General features: G+C 32.0%; 1 protein-coding gene across 1 annotated transcript in view; it reads left to right on the top strand.

Moving 5' to 3' along the window:
- Window positions 1–19587, top strand: part of LOC129798109 (guanine nucleotide exchange factor subunit Rich) — a 45161-nt gene that overhangs the window by 20218 nt on the left and 5356 nt on the right. The window contains exons 9-14 of the mRNA XM_055841088.1: window positions 8394–8598; window positions 10955–11064; window positions 11187–11318; window positions 11411–11506; window positions 15404–15547; window positions 19415–19529. Coding sequence (XP_055697063.1) covers window positions 8394–8598; window positions 10955–11064; window positions 11187–11318; window positions 11411–11506; window positions 15404–15547; window positions 19415–19529 — 802 coding nt within the window. The remainder of the gene's footprint in view (window positions 1–8393; window positions 8599–10954; window positions 11065–11186; window positions 11319–11410; window positions 11507–15403; window positions 15548–19414; window positions 19530–19587) is intronic.

The raw sequence follows: 19587 nt of genomic DNA, 5'->3' as shown, positions 1-19587 counted from the left end.
ACTCTGGCTTCGAACAGTTGACAATTTTCGCATATTTCTTTAATGAATTCTGACCTAAATTTTTCATGAAATGTGACTTAACACTAGCTATTATTAAAATATGTTGGTCATAGAAAGATCGGATTCATTAAATTAATATGGGGAATAAAGGCGTTCGAAGTTAGTTAAGTGTGCGAAGCCTGAAAGTCTTCCAATTAGGACGCGTAAAATGTTTTTAACAATAAATAAAAAAGTGGGTCAGATACTTGAGTTCACTATTTTTTCGAAATATAGAATGAACTGTGTCCTACAAAATTATTTGCATAGTGTCTTTACTAATTTTTAGTCTCCTGACTAAGTACCCTATATTGGTGTTCCAAGTCAAAAGGATCAGATTCTGTAACAGTATGTGACAATGTCATATGACAAAGGAGAATGGTCAAATCCGGTCCCGAAATCGCCGCGACCGGGGCCTATGTCAATGGATAGACATTGGTATAAGTAACAAATTTTGTTCCGGGACCAATGTTTTAAACTATGGAGGAAAAATTCTAGAGTATAAAAACTATTTCTTAGAAGGAGAAATGGTCAAAAGTATATCGTCAGTTAAATCAGCATTTTTCGTAACTTCATTTTTGCGATTTTGAGATATATACATATTTGAAATCAGCGTAATTTTGTTTATTAAACGCACTTGTGAAAAAAAAACTTTAAAAAGCCCAATAAAAATTATTTTAAACAAAAATTATCGTAAGTGCCCTTAATTAAGAAAAATTTATCAGAATTTGTCGTAACTTCCATTTTTGGGGAAGTTATCAGCATTTGCCGTAACTTCTTTTGCTTTTTCGCGTGGCTTATAATTTGTAGCAAAATTGCAATATTTCTCAATAAAACGTTTACAAACTCTTCCAAATATCGAAAGACAGTGCGAATAGTGTAACATGAAATCATTTTAATTCAATTATTTGCGAGAAAAACGTGAGAAAAAATCCCTACCCATCTGTCATTAATTAAAAACAAAACAAACGACGTGGCGCACAAAATTTATTCAATAAAACTTATGAAATAAAACCTTTTAGGGACAGGGATAAGAGTTTAATTGACTAATTTAGTGAAATAAAGGCACTCATTGTCACTAGAGTTATTAAAATTGATATAATGTGTTTTTGAAAATTGTCGTAACTTCCAAGATCTCCATACATTGGAAGTTACGGCTTTATAAACGATGGAAGTTACGATAAAATCTTATTGTGTTTCATCGAACATATATCTCAATATCTCAGCTTTTAAATCATTTTATAAAGATTTTCTCGAGTTAACTTACAGTTTATTAGTGCCACTTTTATTATTTTGACTCAAAAGTATCGCATTCGGGACTCATTTTTAAGAAAAAATAATATTGAACTGAAAATAATTTCGTCTCCTGAAAAGTTGTCAAAAGGAAGTTACGACAAATGCTGATTTAACTGACGATATATGGGCACCGATTCATCTTTATCCAGAGTTGAGAGTAGGCGCATTTTGCAGATACTGGTATAAGATTAAAAAAATTCTCGGGACCTAGGACGATAAACGCTGGGAGTCCTTGTAAAAAAGCGTTTATCCTTCCGAAATATCGCTGTTTTGACAACGAAATACTCAAGAATGACTAAAGCGATCTTGATGAAATTCGGTATATAGGATCAGTGTATTACATAAACTTTTTATCCATGCGTACCGCGCCCTCCCCCGACCCTCCATTTTTATAGCCCCCATACAAAATGAGAGCATTTTACTTTATAACTCCTTTCTGAGAAGAGGTATTTTCAACAATCTTCACGAAGAACTTTTTGATCGAGCTTGATTGAATGAAAAAAAAAGAATATGTAATAACGTTAACAATCATTTTTCAGATTTTCCATATTTCATTTTTCGCCTCATTAAGATCTGTTGGTACGTGAAAGATAAAAACATATCCTCATATAATCTAATTGGCATTAGTGGTGATTTTTTTGATATTGTAATCCAGGTTTTGGAGTTGCTTCTCGATTTATTGTCTACTGAAGTTGTATTAATATGCAATTCAGTGGATTAATAACAATTTGTGCGAAGAAATTCTTTCTATATTCGGACTATCACACAGGTGGATGTTGGGGTGGTATGCTAGTTAAAGAGTCTTCCCTAAGCTTTGTTCCCATGTCGAATTTCAACTTTTTACCTCCTCTCAGAAAGGAATTATAAGGTAAAATGCTCTCATTTTGTATGGGGGCTACCATAAAGGATGATGGAAGAAGGGTTCGGTATGTACGGTTAAAAAGTTTCCTTTAAACCTTATTCGTATGCCGTATTTCAGCATTCTACCTCTTCTCAGAAAGAAGTCGTAAGGTAAAATGGCCTAGTTTTGTATGAGGGCTACAAGAATGGAGGGTCGGGGGAGGACGTGGAATGCATGAATAAAAAGTTTAAGTAATACACTGATCCTATACCGAATTTCATCAAGATCGCTTTAGTCGTTCTTGAGTTATTCGTTGTCAAAACAGCGATATTTCGGAAGGATAAACGCTTTTTTACAAGGACTCCCAGCGTTTATCGTCCTGGGTTCCGGCAATTTTTTATTCTTATATCAGTACCTACAAAATGCGCCTACTCTCGTTTGTGGCGATTCCGGGACCAGCGCCCACATAGTTTTGACCATTCTCCTTTAAATTTTTTTTCCTTCATAATCACGACTATTTATTTTAGCGCCAAAAATGTGTGTGCTAGTGTAAGAAAAGTATACCAAGTGGACAATTCTTGAATTGATTAAGCACAATGCTCACGTAATAACATGGGTTGAAACAGTAGTATAACATGCAATTGAACAAATATTATCACATTTCCATCAAAGAAAGTCCTCTCACATGACACCCATGGAATATGATCAGATTAAAAAGGTTTGCAAGTGAGGCGTAAAGAGTGCAGTGATCTATTGGGCAAAAATTTCCATCTCCACCTCATACATCAAACTCCCGATATGTAATTAATTGTCTTCCTCCTTCGTCAAAAACATGTAACCATAAGAGAGACACACATATTACAAAAATGTTACATTTGTTACATTTGATTGTTTTTTTTTTCTTCTTGCCATGGCACTGTCTCCCTTTTTCTGGGCATTGCACGAAGTTGGAACTTGCATAATTCTTTTGGGTGTATTTTTAGAGGTACCTTAATTATGCTCAGTGTGTGGTCACCTAATTAATTTTTTTATTATTCTGTGTCGAATTTGTTATTTTTCCTTGATTTCTTAATAATATCTTATGAGTGGATAAATGGTAAAAATACCAAACATTGTCTTTGCACTCGTTTTGTGTCTTTTTTTTTAGAAGGGAAGTCATTCAAATACTGAAGTTTATTTACATGCGAATTTTTTTGACCATTTTTTCAGTTACAAATGCACACAAATTTGGGAATAAAAGTTTAACACACTTTTCATACTGTCCTCTATTATAGGCATTATGATAGGTTGGATAATGTTGAGAGTGAAAATATAACATTGTAATTAACCTTTCTTTCAAATTATGTCATAAAAAGAGTGCATATAGAAATGGAAATTTATGATCCATTTTCTAGAAGAAGCATATTTTAAGAGGCATTATGATATAATTTGATGCAAATATAATGTTTTTTAAGGTTGATTGAAACATTCTTGGAATATCTATGAGCTGCTTTAATGAATGTTTACTGTAAGAGTTTATTATTATTAAGTAGATGAATAAAGGAATTGAATCATGTTGTAATATTTCATTTTGTAATAAATATTACTCTCACACTTGCTCATTAAAATTTAAATGCTGTTAATATTAATTGTCCCTAATTATAGTTTAAATGTGTGATTTATATTTTTGAAACACTTTTTATTTAGATTTTTTTTATTTATTGAAAAAAGGTAGACTTTTTCACAAAGTCTATTATAATTATTAAATATTTATTATTAAAAAGATGAAACCAATGTTTCTTGGTCAATTACACATTTGTGCCAATATATAGATCATATTTTAAATATTAAGTGATTCACAGTCACTAATAACATATTTGAATGCTCATAGATGACAAATGAGTGTGAATTTCATTAAAATGTTAATGGCCTAGTAATAGTTACTCATCAAAAATTATAATTTGCGATATATGCTAAGTACTAAGAAAATTAGATGATCATTAAAATTAAATTTTTAAAGTCCCGTCTGACACAGGGTAAGGGGGATCCAGCCTTGAGCCATTAATTAACACTTGACTTTAGGCACTATTTTAGCCCTCATCAGCAAGATCCGAGTGGTAGGCACAAATTAAGGACTAAATCTTTCCACGTACGTCTATGGCGGTGGAATGAAACTGTCAATTGCACATCCTGATTTTACCTTCGAATTTTATACAAATGATAGGAGCTACAAAGATAGGGATATGTTGGCTGAGATTCTTTATTTTATTTAACCAGTATGAGCGATTTAACACTTTCGAAAAGCAAAACTTATTCTGAAAAAAAATTTCTCTTAAAAAATACCCCAGAAAGGAAATAAAAACACGTATTTCAAGGTTGGAAATTTGTTTATAGTTACCACGACACTTAATTAAACCGAAATGTTGTAATTTGCTTTTGGAAGGAAATTTTCTAACTGGAAAAAACTAATGTTCACACTTTGAAAAGCTAAAGAAGAAGTTTAATTAATTGCCGAACCACTTTAAATAACCAAAATCGAAATAAAATAAAACTAAATAAGCAATAAAATTTAGCTAAATTTAAAAACATAAATAAAATTAAGTTTTTTCTACTATCAATTAGAATATTATTAAACTATCAAAATTTATTTGAATTCCTATGAAAATTTAATTTATTCCATTTAGCTCAGTTTTGATTCTTTCTAAAAATTTTCTGGTATGTTTCTTGTGTTGTTTTTTGTCTCGTACTATTTTTATATATCAACCGTTACTCAATTCTTTTATTTTTTAAATAAAAAAGTGAAAGTTTTTCTTAACTAAAAAATATCTCAAATTCTACATAATTTCCCTTATTTAGAAAGATAAAAAATTGTATAGAGAATATGGTTCGATCTGGACTGCAGACATCTAGGCACTATTTGAGCCCCTTAGACGGGCTTCAGACCTAATACGAGCTTCAGACCTAAGGCTTAGCCATATGACTTAACTTCAGTAATTCCTTAATAGTCAAGGTTCTTGGTATTTTTTTTTATATGATTGCATATGATGATTAGGGGAAAATGGTCTATTATTACCTAGAAAACCAATAAAACTGATTGTTATTTAGAATTTTGAAACATTCGGGAACAGGGATGAACCTCTAGTCTGAAGAACGCTTAATGTGCTGGATAAAAAACGGTTTTAGCGTAATTATAATTAAAATAATGATTAGACTAGGAGTGGGAAAGGTGGAGTTACATTGAAGCTAGGACTACATTTAAAATGGTATTTTTTTTCACATAAAGAAAGCTGAGCTTTAATGTAATGTAATTTAGATAAACAAAATAAATATAGATCTAAATTAAATTCTGATTAAGACCAGCTTCCTTTAGAAATATGCGAAAAATAGCGTTTTCTATGTAGCCCTGGCTTCAATATAGCCCTACCTTTCCCTACATTCTCATCACTTTCCCACTAACCATTTCAGTTTAAACCATAAGTCTGTCTAAGGTTTAAAGCTTATACGGACTTCAGACATAACGTCCTTCACACCCCCAGCCGATAGACGGCTTAGTGGAAAATCATAGAAATGTGATTTGAAACATTATTTCGAATATAATTACGCTAAGCCATTTCTCGGCTAATCCTTAAGTCTGTCAAGGCCCTAAGGCTTAACTGTTATAATTCCTTGTCAGTCAAGATATTTTGGAAATGTGACTTAGGATTGGATTATTAAGAACGAGTTGCCTATTAGATTCTGAAAAAGCAATAAAATTGGTTTCCATTTAGGATTCTGAGACCTTCGGAAGCTGAGCTAAACCTTTAGTCTGAAGACCGCTTTAGCCATATGGGACATGCGATAATTTCTTTTCAATATAATTTTTTTGGAAACATTTGACTCAGGATTAGTTTGTTGAGGACAATTTATTTGATTCTGGTAAAGTAATAAAATTGGTTGCTATTTAAGAATCTGAGACCTTCAGGAACTGGGCTAAGCCTCTAGTCTGAACACCGTTTCATTGTCTACCCAACAAACCTTAATTCTAATTATTTTAAAAACTGGCTGAACTGCAGAATGTCTTGAGCTGCATTTCTTGACATCCTCCAATGTCAGCACCTTTTTCTTAAAGATATATCCTTTTTTTAGCAATGCTCTTTAATAAGTTTTTTTTATATTTATACACACAGAAAAATTTTGACTCTAAATTTAAGAATATATAAGATCCTGGGAACTTAAATCGGACGTGAATCCCCGAGGCGTTTAAGTTTAGAAGCTCTGAACGAAAGAAATGGGCTAGAATCCCTAGCTCTTTCAAGTTAAGAGATCGGGAACTTAAGTTCAGCATTAGCTGGAAGATGAAAAATGTCTACAGATTTGCAAATTGCAACTAAAACTAAATGATCAAGGATTTAGAATTAGAGCATTGGATTTCATTGGATGGGATTTGAAATTAAATTCCTTGGTGTTTCTGTTTAAGAATTTTCCATTTTTCTGTGTGTATTAAAATGGAGTAGAATAATTAAAAGATCAGTTTATTATTTCGTAGCGGAAAAATGTGTCACCAAACTGAAACGACTTAGACCTGGAACATTTTAATTAATTTTAAAGGTCCATTAAATAAATTCAAAGTAGGGTAAAGTGATATAATTTGGAATTAGTGTTAGAAGTTGGACAATTCGCCGGTACAAGTTGGACATGGCTTTTTCTTGATAAATACAGTACAAAATTTGTTTTTAACACAAGAAACCAAATTATAAAACTAAAGCATTAAAAATATACAAATAAAAATGAATACTAAATTTATCAAGACAAAAAACCCTGTCCAAATTGTACCATTGTCCAACTTATACCACTGTTCAACTTGTACCATTTTACCCTACATCAATTTTTCTTATAATTTCTTGAACTTCCTGCAAATATCTAAAACTATTTTAAACTATGGTATTTTTGTATGTTGAAAAGAATTGTTGAAATAGAAATGTTTATGAATAAGTTAAAAATAGCTTTAGTAAATCTGAACGTATTTGAAATTATTACCATAATATACAGACAGACATAATAATGATAAAACTCCAGTGAACCATATTTTGCATTCTACGGACGGATAGCAAACATTTTATCGGATAGTTGATCGACAAATTGGCAATTTGTCGATATATTATTAATGTGGGGCACAATTGCAATTTCACATGAAATAGTGTTATGCATATTGCACTAAAAAGTGAATCAAATCATGATGCAGCAGTAATTTTCTTTAGAGGAGGGTAACCAATATTCTGTGGCAAATGAAGAGATTAATCATTCTTTGTTGGAATGCAGATATACATTTATATATAGGATTAAAAGTATTTCATTGAATAGAGAGACCAATTCTATTTGAGAAAGTCAGTCAATTTTAATGAGTCTGAAAGGGGGAGTTGGGAAAGAGAGTGAGAATAAAAAGCGAAACTATATTGAAGAAAATTAAGAAAAAAAATGGTTGTGTAGACTTATTACCCTATATATGGAATGTTTATTGGGATTTACAGACTCCTAAGAATCTGGACAGTCATTCATTTAGGCGGTATGAACGTGTAACACTTTATTGGATTACAATTTTATGTGGTTCACCTATAGTGGCTCAGGGAAGGAAGGAGGGAGGGAGGGGGCCATGGAGTATAGAAAAAAAATATGCTGTACACACAAAGTGAGATAATGATACATAAAGATAAAGCCCGAGCAAAATGGGTAAAGTCTTGAAGGAGAAGAGAATTGGAGGGAATATGTAATTTGAAATTATGAAATTCCTCCTGGCCGAGACGCCAAATGCCTGATTTTATGGCCTCCAACGGAACCTTTCTTCTTAAGTCAAACTCCACATGAAATGGTAAACTCTGAAACATATTGGTGCGGGAATTGCATAATTCCGGATAAGTGGAGGTGCAAGATATTGTTAGTTATTGTGTTTGGAGGTTTATGATCACTTTGTGGTACTGCTGACCAAATTGCATTATGTTGTAGGTATTAAGAGATAGACCCCAATATAGCAACACTTTCGCTGTGGAATGTTAATTGAGAGCATTACATTATGGGAGGGGGAGGGCTATCCCTTGTGTATAGATTTTTGTGTCTATATGCAATGTTATTTAATAAATGTTATAATTGTTGGTAATTCATGCTACAATTAATATAATATTGTATCATGTGCTCTTTTGTGGTTAATTGAATTTTCCTTTTATTCTTTTCTCACACCCTGCCTCTTTATTGTTTTTATGCTTGGCAGACATCAACATGTCTGGCATCATGTGTTGAGTGTATCTGGCTATCGGATTCCCACAAGACACACATAAAGGAATCACTTTGGCTCTTTTGCGGTGGACACGGAATGCGAGTCTGGCTTCCTGGTGATTCTGGGCATCGCAGTCACAGACATACTTTTATGTCCAGGAGGATTATGCTATCTTTCACGCTTCGTGTTTATCCATTAGGTAAATATGCTTTAGTTCACATTGTTTACATTATAAGCGAAAGTTCAATTTTGCATGCTTTTTGCTACCAATGGGACTAGTCGTCTATTCCACCATTGACAATTTTACAAATTTCCTTTTTGATATGAAAGATTATTTAAAGAAAATAAGAGAAAAAATGAGTAACATAGAAAGATTAAAGAAATAAAAGTGTTTCCTATAATTTCGAATTTCGAATTTCGGCATACTTGCATGCAAACGCCAAAGTCTCAAGTTTAAAATGTAATATTTTTAATACAAATTGAATTTTTTTTGTAACTTTTTTATAAGGAGTGTTACTTGGAAAATTGTACACAGTTTAAGGTCTTTATTTTCTCTAAAATCATTCTAAATACATTTTAAAATTAATAAAAAATATAGATATAGCATTGGTGGCCTATTCCGGCCACTTTCATTCTCATAGTTCCTTGCCCTTCCGGAGTTCTTCCAATGCTTTTTTCAGATCATCTTGCTCGTCGAAACGATATTTTTTGTTATTTTTTTTGCATTGTATAATCTCTAGAAAATGCAAAAACAAAAAAAATCATGGAAATTTTAGGAACAAAAAATGTGGCCGGAACTCCAAGCTGGCCGAAATTTGGTACACTTACCCACATTGTTATTTAAAAAAATCATTTTGTTGAGTAAGAAAAATCGAATGGGCCCAATGAAAGATCCCATTTTAACTTTTTATTTTATTTTATATAAAATATTTTATATATAATATTTATAAAATATTTTCTACAAAACAAATTAAATCCACAAATCGGTGGAATTTTGATTAATTGGTAAATTTTACAACATGAGAGATTAATGAAGATTTTCACTATTCTAATCAAGGAAGTAGAGCAATTGGTACTAATATTTTATTTTATAGACTTTTTGATAAGATTTTATTAGAGTGTCAACCAGTTTCTGATTAGAAATATTTCTGTTAATTTTTGAGCAGTTAGGGGAAGTGTGCCAAATTTCGGCCAGCTTCTAATTTCGGACACTTTGAGTGTAATTTCGTCCAGGCAAATAAATTAATTAAAATTATGTATGTAATCTTCGAATAGTCAATGAATTCATTTTTCTTTTAAATATTTATTCATTTTAGGATGTATTAACACAAAGACCGTTAAATTTCAGGTATAATTTGAATTTAAATTGCGTTGTAAAAACTCAGTGTGGAAAGAGTCTTACAAAAAATGTGACAGATCGATTGTGTTTCTAGCAGTCTTGTGATTTGTGGTGAAGTGCAGATGGTTTTCCTTCGGTGTTTTTCATGAAAATTCATTAGTTTTCTTTAAAAATTGTTTCTGTTTATGTTAATAGTGAATCAATCTTTAAACTTCGGATAAAATTTGTGAGCGTCTCTCCAGTGAGGTAGTGTTGCCTATTCCGGCAACATCTTTTCTTTCCTAAATTTATTATTCGTTTTATGTACTTTTTTTTCTTCAATTTCTGAGTTTCTACAATGTCCAGAGAAAAAAACCATCACTTCTATGAAAATGATGATGTTGAAAAGGCCTTGGAAGAGTTCAGGAAGGGCAAATTGCTACGGGAATCTGAGCGTAAATTTGAGATTCTACCCTTCAGGTCTTCAGGACAAATTAAACGGAAGATCTCACGGCTTGTGGGTCATATAAACGTAATTAACTAAATATTAAACTCGTTTCGTATGACCTTTTGAAATTTTCTATCCATTGCTTCACAAAGGGTGTTCACAAACAAGGTGGCCGGTATTACACTCAAAGTGTCCGGAATACTACACAAAGCAATGTCCATATTATCATTAATTTTTCAATATTTTAGGAAATGATTTAAAAAAAACAAAGATAATAAACTAGTCTTCAAGGTTCCACACAACCCTCCCGAAAAGGAAGTAACAAAAAATATCAATATGAATTAAAAATATTGCATTTCAAACTTAGGACTTCGGCGCTTACATGAAACTATGCCGAAATTTGGCACACTTACCCTACATTATTTTATGTAAATTCTATCAAAATGTTTCCAAATGTCTAAGTTTTGATGAAAATTTCGAAAATTTCTAATAATGTGTACAAGCCTCGAGCAAAAAGTGCAATTTTCCTTGCAAAATTGAACACTATTCATTTTCAATAATTTATTAGAATTATATTGATCATTTGCATTTTATATTTAGCAACTCCAATTAATAATGCCGATTTGAACATTGTCTGTGACCTATATGACTATTAAATACCCCTCTTGCATGACATTTTGCGAAATTTTACTTAAAAAAAAACTAAATTGAAAAGAAAAGTGTTTTCAATGGTGGATAATAGCCCGCAAGAAAAATCATTAATAATAATCCGTTTGTATTTTTCTTTAGTGATCCTCTTTGAAGATGCAATAATTCTTGGGGTTGAAAATGATACGGTTCTCTATACAAGCGACTCTAGTCTTCACTTTTCTCTTCCATTTTGTGTACTAGAAAGAACGGTAAGACACAGACTCTTTTTTTATTAGCATCTAATTGAAAATTAATCCCATGAGAAAAGTTTTCAATACCATAACAAATTCATCTATGCTTTGGCTTATTTATTTATTTATTTTTTTTTTAGAGTCAAGTGTATTTACATCAGATTCTTCGACAATTGATTCGACGCAATCTCGGGTACAATGCCTGGGAGATTGCCCGGAGTTGTACAAATTTGCCATATTTTCCGCATTCTCTGGAACTACTCTTGCACGAAGTAAGTTGATGATTATCTATTGTGCAAATAGATGGAAAATTGAAGTATTTTAGAAGCGTGAGCTTTGAGTGCATTTATCATGCAAATTGTAGGTTCTCGAGGAGGAGGCCACAAGCAAAGAACCGATTCCCGATGCCCTATTGCCGAGTGTATTGGAATTTATACAAGAATTTCCCGTCTACTTGCAGGTAATGTTTATCTACAATTTTATTTAATTATCTCGGTTCAAGGGAAAAATATCTAATGTCAAATTGATAGTTTTTTGTCTTCAATTTTAATAGCTTTAATTGATTTTAGAAGGCTTATTTTTCATGTTCAATTACTTGAGATACTTTTTGAAATACTTTCAATTTTCCGATTTTGCTCATAGCAAATATCTTAAATTATATTTTTCAAATGTCGTTGATTCATTTTACATAGTTTATAAATTATTTTAAGTATTTTTCGAAGAGTCGTAGATTATTGTAAATATTTTGGCATCTGAACTTTTACTTTTAGGCATTTTTCTTTACATATTTATCTAGAACAAAGCATTAACCTTTTGGCCTTTTGAGAACCAGTAGGTTATCGGTGACCAAAGAGTCTTTAAAAATTAAAAGAATTAAGTAAACACCGTCTAAAATTTTAATTTAATCACGCCCCCTTCATAATATATAATTATTGGAAATTAACCTTTTAATACGTATGGTACCCTAATAATGCTATCACACTAGGATTTTTCCAATTTAGAAATTCAATTTAATTTTCCGATGAATTGTTCCTATGCGTTATTTTGCATTAAAAATAGATTTTCGCTTATTTATTGATATAAACTAATACTTGGCCCACCAAAGCATGTTTAAGCATGCTAAAATAGCATAAATGTGGTTGCTCAATTAAATTTAAATACAGCAAATTAAAGTGTTAAAATTGCTCATTAATTTCAATTTTATTACAGTAAAACATGTAGGCTTTTGAACCAAATTGTTCTTTTAAGTTTATTCAGTCGTAATTAATTATTATTTGTGGACAAAAAAAATAAAAAAAGTACAGTGATTAGTGAAAAACTTGTGCGCGAGTGAAGCTTCAGTATCGGGAGTGCTTTGCTGAGTTCCTTTCCAAAGCAATTCAAAGGAAATTGTTGTGTCAAGAAATCGCAATTGGGATGATTTCATACAGATTTTTAACAAGACTGTATGAGAGTCTCTTCATGAGCCCCCTTAGCTATAACCCTTCCTTCTGGCTTTGGGGATTCTTTTGCATAACAGATAAGTGACTTTATAAGTCATTTTAAGTACTATCACACATTTTCCGGAGTCATTCACAATCAAAAATCTCGCGGTACTATTTAAAATTGAGCAAATTTCTTGCAAAATGTGTCCTGGCTATGAAAATTTTCAAGCAAATTCTAGAAATCTTACAACGCTCAATTAGCTCAATTGAATTTAAAATTAAATTGTGAAAATCCTAGTGTGATAGCACCCTAAGGAACAGTGACTTTCATTTATTTGTTTGTGGGAGGAGCCAAATAGTCTAACTTATCAAAAATTAGCATTATCTTTCGCACCACAAGGCCTAAAAATTAAAACGAAGTAATATTTAATTTCTACATTTTTCTGTAATATTGTGATTGGGAAGAAACTTATCGGAAGAGCTTAAGGAAATATCACAATGCCACTCCCCTTAAAATCATGTTCACTTCCGTAGGTTGTTCATACAGAAAATTTAAATTTTTATTATTCTTTCGTTAAATTGTAAGTGCTACGCAAAGTGATTTTTTTGCCACAGATATAAACATTTCAATGGTAATCATTTAAAAACCTAACTGGGCGTGGCCTAATTTCTAGGAGAGAATATTCAAGAAGTTACTCTAAATGAAGTAGCGTGAGCTAATGAGTCTGCGGATTTAAGACACTGCTCCGTAATCTAATAAAAATCAATGCAAGATTTTGTTTTTAGTGTATTTTTTGATTGGAAAATATTTATTTCAATTTAATAAAGAATCATAAGGAAATGTTAAATATTTTAAATATTTAATATAGGGGAATGATTTCAGGCTTCGTACACAGTTTGGCTTGGAACACTTCACATTTCCTCCAAATTCCTTTCATTGTACAATTGTAGAAGTGTGAACTATCTACACAGAAAAGAAATTTTGTAAAATAGTTCGTAAATGTTTGTGAATTCCTACTTACGTGACTTACGTAATTCTCGTAAATTTAATAACCCACTAAAAAGTTCGTAAAACTTCGTTATTTTTCACAAACATTGTTCTTAACTTGATCACTTGACGAGCATTTTTTTGTTCTTTTACCAATATTTGTATGTACAGTTCTGTTTATTTGACAAAGTTTTACGAACTGATGACAAAATTTTACGAACTTTTTTGTCTGTTTACGAACTATACAAACGTTTATAAAGGAACAAAAAATGCTCGTCAAGTGATCATTTTAAAAACAATGTTTGTGAAAAATAACGAACTTTCACGAACTTTTTAGTAGATTATGAAATTTACGAGAATTTCGTAAGTCCCTATAGGAATTCAATGTTTCTGACAAATTATAATGTTTATTAGAATGTTTGTGACAAATTACAAACTTTTACGAACTTTTTAGTGAGTTATACGATTTATCAACATTTCGTAAGTCCCCAGTAGGAATTCACAAACATTTCCGAACAATTTTGCGAAATATTCCTTTCTGTGCATGGAAATATGTGTTAATAGCTAGTTTTAAGTCACACATTTCTTGAAAAAATAAGTCAGAAGGGGAAATCTGTATTTTTGTGGCATTGTCATGCGTGAGTTCGAAACCGGGCAATTCCAATCGAGCTTTTTTTGTCATATCATATGAGTTCGTAAATGCAATTCATTGATTTTTTAGTGAAATCCCTTTACTTGATGATTTTATGAAAATACAGTACGTATTTGGTGATTTGTTTAACAAAATTCATTATCATTTTAATTGCCAGAAATCTCAAATGTGTAACTTCTGATAATGTCACGTGAGCTGAAATGGCAATATCACGGCTACAGAATCGCATTTTCGAAAAAGCTCTCCTGAGATTCAAACCCAATTTGTCATATGGTATTTCCAGTAGGGGCATTCTGTAATTTTCGCGACATTGTCACGCGTGAGTTCGAAACCTGACAATGCCAATGGAGCTTTTTTTGTCATATCATATGAGTTCGAAAATGCAACTCATTGTTTTTTTTAATGAAATGCCTTTACTTAGTGATATTACGCAAATACAGTCTGTCTTGGCTGATTTGTTTAACAATATTCATTGTCATTTAAATTGCCAGAAATCTCAAATATCTGACTTCTGATAATGCCACGTGAGCTGAAATGGCAATGTCACAGTTACAGAATCGCATTTTCGAAAAAGCTATCCTGAGATTCAAACCCAATTTGTCATATGGTGTTTCCAGAACATTACAGAATTCCCCTCTAGATGCATTAGATGAATATGGAAAAAATAGGAAATGTTCGAAGCTAGACTGTGTCCAAAGCCTAAAAGCCTTGCCCTTATTTGCCTCTTTTTTAAAGGCTCGCAGTATTTCCAGTTTTTCGCGGTTCTCGGAAATTATTTAAACTATTATTCATAGAATATTCATTATATTTCTTTTCCGTTTGTATTTTTATATAACTACTAAGATATGTTCCCCTTTTGTTACTTTATATATCAAACTCAATGTAAAACATGATTACTTTTCCTTTCGATACTCTTGCTTTCTGCTGCTTTTCATGGCAATGCGCACAAGAGAAGAAAAACACACTGAAGGACCATTTTGGGTCAATTTAATGCTCTTGTGAATTTAAAATCAATAGACTCATTCATAAATATTTTATTGAGTAATAATAAAAGAATGCATAATAATACAATTTCATGCTAATATAATTTAGGAAAATTGGAAGACCTTCGTAATGCTCTTGATTTATTTATACTATATAGAAAAAAAACGATCAAAATTTTATTATTTTCACACGATTTATGAAATCACCCACAAGACTGAGAATAGATATTTTTCTTCTTGCTATTAAGCCCAAGTATATTACAAAAGACGGATAAATAGTGTCTTTTAATGGATGTCATTTTCTCGTTAGACGGTGGTTCAATGTGCTCGTAAAACGGAAATTGCGCTCTGGCCCTATCTTTTTGCGACAGCCGGGAAGCCAAAAGATCTCTTTCAGCAATGCTTGGCGTCAAAGCAACTCGAAACAGCAGCCAGTTACTTAATAATTCTTCAGGTAAGTCCCTTTAAGCCCCCCAAAAAAAAATTTGCTCTCTTTAATTCCACATGACTGAGATTTGGAGTATAACCTTTTTCATGGTGGTTTAATTTAATTTACAATTATATACACGAAGTGAGTGTTTACCTACTTGTCCATTGATTTCAATGTACTCTTTTTCTATTCGCAATAAACAGGTGAGGTAAATTTAATGATCTTCAAATTGCTGGGTGAAAATGTGTAAAGGTCCATATTTTGAACATAAAATGACCTTCAAAAATCATAACTATATTAGGAAAAAGTGAAGATTGTTTTATGTAATTTTTATTGTGGATTTTGACGAAATTTCAATTTGAAATTGTAATACAAATTAAGAGGTTTTCGTAAATTGCATAAATCGCGTGTGTAAAAGCAGTTACTTTCGCAAATTTTCACCAATTTTATTCAAAAAACAATTCTCTGTTTTTTTGTGTTTTCTGTTATATTACACAAGTGTCTGTTCAAATAAGATTGTTAGCAAGGTTAGCAATCTGAGACACTTTTAGATGCTTTTCAATTAGCTTTGTTAACAACAAAGAGAAATGTGATAATTCTGGAACAGCTTATGATAAAATTTATGATAAAGTTTTAATTTGATATAATTTAAGTTATTATGATATTTTCAAAAGCAGAAACCTTTTGACAAAATTATATTCATTTTTGACAGAAGAAAAATTAAATTAAGTTGGAAAGAGGGTTGTCAAACACCGGATACTGATGATATCTCTCGCTGTTCGGTTTTTTATTCTAATATCAAACTTGCGTACACTTAAAAAGAGTACTATTACAAAAACATAAATTAGTTATAGATACTTTACTGGAGGTAAAGAAAATAAAAGAAAGATCATTCTGAAAAGTCCACCCACCGGCTCCGGAGGTTTCCAAAATCCCGAACATCAGAATTCCCAAAAAAAAAATCGAAATTCCAAAAGCCAAAATCCCGAATGAACAAAATCATCCTAAAAGGGCCAAAATTATACAGAGGATAAAGAGGACAATATGTGGAATAGTTTCCCAAAATACAAAAAAATCCCTTCGCCTCCAGCAAGCGAACGTTCATGCCTTTGAATAATGTGAATTTCTGTTACGTTTCCAAAGAGATTTCCACATGATTGTCACATATTATCAATAATAATTATTAGGGTAAGTGTGCCAAATTCCGGCCAGCTTGCAATGTCGTCCATCTTTTTTGTTCCTCGAATTTCCATGAACTTTTAGATTTTACGTACTCTAGAGATTATACAATGCAAAAGAATAACAAAAAATGTAGCTACGACAAACGAGATGACGTGAAAAGGATATTGGAAGAATTCCCGAAGGGCAAGGAACTATGAGAATGAAGGTGGCCGAAATAGGGTACCAAAGCTATGTCTACATTTTTATTCATTTTAAAATGTATTAAGAATGATTTTAGAATAAATAAAGACGATAAACTCTTTACAAGGTTCCAAACAACACTCTTTCAGAAGAAAGTATTAAAAAAGTCAATTTGTATTTAAAATATTACATATCAAACTTGAGACTTTGATGCTTGCATGCAACTATGCCGAAATTTGGAACACTTACTCTAAATGTCTTAGGAAAAATAAAAGAAAATTCACATTATTCGAAGGCATGAATGTTCGAAGGGAGAGTAATTTCCCCTACCTATGCCATTACCAATTTGGGATTTTGGCTTTGGGATTTCGGCTTTCTTTGACTGGTATCCATAGCTGCGGTAGTCACCAGAAAATTCGATTTCACCATCGAGTAAAACGTTACGAAGGCTATCTGTGACTTTCTACGGTTGTGTCAGGTATGTTTGTGGTCTTGGTCCCCGTGATCACATCTCCGAACGTCGTAACGTTTTCGTGGGTTGTGATTTCCCATCACTTCATTGTTTGAGAGCGGTATCATTTCTTTTTCGCTTGATTATTTCTGGAGGCCGCAGTACTTAGCTTCACTCCTGGTTTCTGGAGCCTCTGCCAGAATCCGGGGACTCTTGGTTCCTAGAAATAACTCGAATCAGCTTTCTCATACGCTCTTTATCAAGGGGGTAGTAATGTTTAATTCAGTTCCTCCAAGTGCCAGACTATCTATTGACGAAATAGCGGCATACTTCCAGTCTCAGCTTAACTAGACATTTCTTTTATTATATTTACTCCTGTTTTTAAAATTCTGTTAATATTTTTTTTCACAATTTTCTTCTCCTCTCCAAACATTTTGTAAGAGAGGCGAACCCTATTTGTTTGTGATTAATAAAGAATACTCACTCTGTCCCGAAATAAGTCGTATATTCTTTCATGTAAAATGTACTAGCAAACGTACGACTTATTGCGGGACAGAGGGAGTAATAAATAATAAATAATCTTCTCAAATCAGAAGACTTCGACTTAGTACTAAGGCTTTCGGTCCTTGGTATGGGTCTTCTTCAGTGGTTCAGTTTAAGTTGTTTTTCTAGTTTTTCTACTTTCGTCTCTCATCTACTTTGCCAAAATTTGCCACTCTTACTGTGTTATCACACTTTTCTCTTTAATTTTTTAATGTGAAAAATATTTATGCTTCAGGTAAATTTAAACTTATTTTTGCTGGCCAAGTCCACTTCTTTATCAATAAATAGAAAAACCGAAAATATTAAGTGACTCAAAGTCACAAATAACATATTTGGACGCTCACAAGCTACAATTAATGTGAATCACATTAAAATTTTTATGTGCAAGTGTGATTACGCCGTTAGACGTCTTAGACGGACAGACGGATAAACAATGTGACGTTATTTATCAGTTGCTAGTGAAATTAATTTCTTGAAGATGGATAACGGAATGATCTTGAAATGGTTTAGGATAATTAGATACTAAGAAATTTGTATTCATTCATTGTTTTTCCATTACAAAACTTAGTTTAGAAAGTTTCCAAGACATACCTGTACTTGTCAAATTATTTCCAAATTTGCTTTTCGAATATGTTAATTAAATATGGTTTATCACTTTCAAGCTGTTCATATTAAAAACTTAGAAAAATAAACCCAATTTCTCTCTTCATAAGAAAATATTTGTCATCGGGTTGCAATTTCTTAATTATAGTTTTTACAACTAAATCATACATCTCATGATTATGGCTGATTTTCCATTTTCCTTGGCGTTCTTGCACTGGTCCATAAATATAGCACAAGATCTTTCTCTCGAAGCAGTTCAATTTTTGTTCTATTCAATTTTTGACATATTTTGTATATAAAAATCTAGGCAGATTGGATCTACCCACCACTCACTTCATGCTGCTATCTTAATTGAATTTAATAAGGGGTATCTGCGACAAGTGGTAGATAGCTTTCGTCTTAATACTATGCTTCAGTCGAGATAAACATTCACCGACAGAACACTGATCAATAGAAAGCGATATATCGGATATATCCTATCTTTTTAATAGAGAACAATAATCGGAAAAATTAAGGTTAAAGAATCTTTGTATCAGGCCAAAGACCAATAGAAAAGGCAAGCCATAATTGGCCTGTCAGGATACTTCATATAACAACGAAACTGCACTGTTTCAAAGTAAAATCCTTATTGAATTTAAATTTTACAGTTTAGAATAGAACCTCGTTGTATTTGCAATGTTACGCGGATATAGCAGCTTTTAGAATTTGTATCAATTGAATGAAAAATCTTCAGCATTGAGATAAACAAAATTTACCAATTATTGCAGTACTTTTATAAATACGCTTCCACTCACTATATATGTTAATAAGAGATTACAATTTCTTAATGGAACATTCTCTCCCAATTATTTTTTTAAATGATAATTTGAAGATTTTGCAAAGCTTTCGCTGTAATACTCCTATTTCCAAATATTGGATTTTGTGTGTTGCAGAATTTGGAACCTTCGTCAATTAGTCGGCAATATGCAACTTTGCTGTTAGACACGGCACTGGAGCAGAGCAAGTGGGAGTTGGCTCGAGATCTTGTGCGTTTTCTAAGAGCTATTGGTAAATTTCCTTTGTATTTGAATCACGAGTGAATTTTCTGTTTAAATGATTTATTGAT

This window comes from Phlebotomus papatasi, chromosome 1 (genome assembly GCF_024763615.1).
Source record: "Phlebotomus papatasi isolate M1 chromosome 1, Ppap_2.1, whole genome shotgun sequence".
NCBI lineage: Eukaryota > Metazoa > Arthropoda > Insecta > Diptera > Psychodidae > Phlebotomus > Phlebotomus papatasi.
This window is presented reverse-complemented; position numbering and strand designations above follow the sequence as displayed.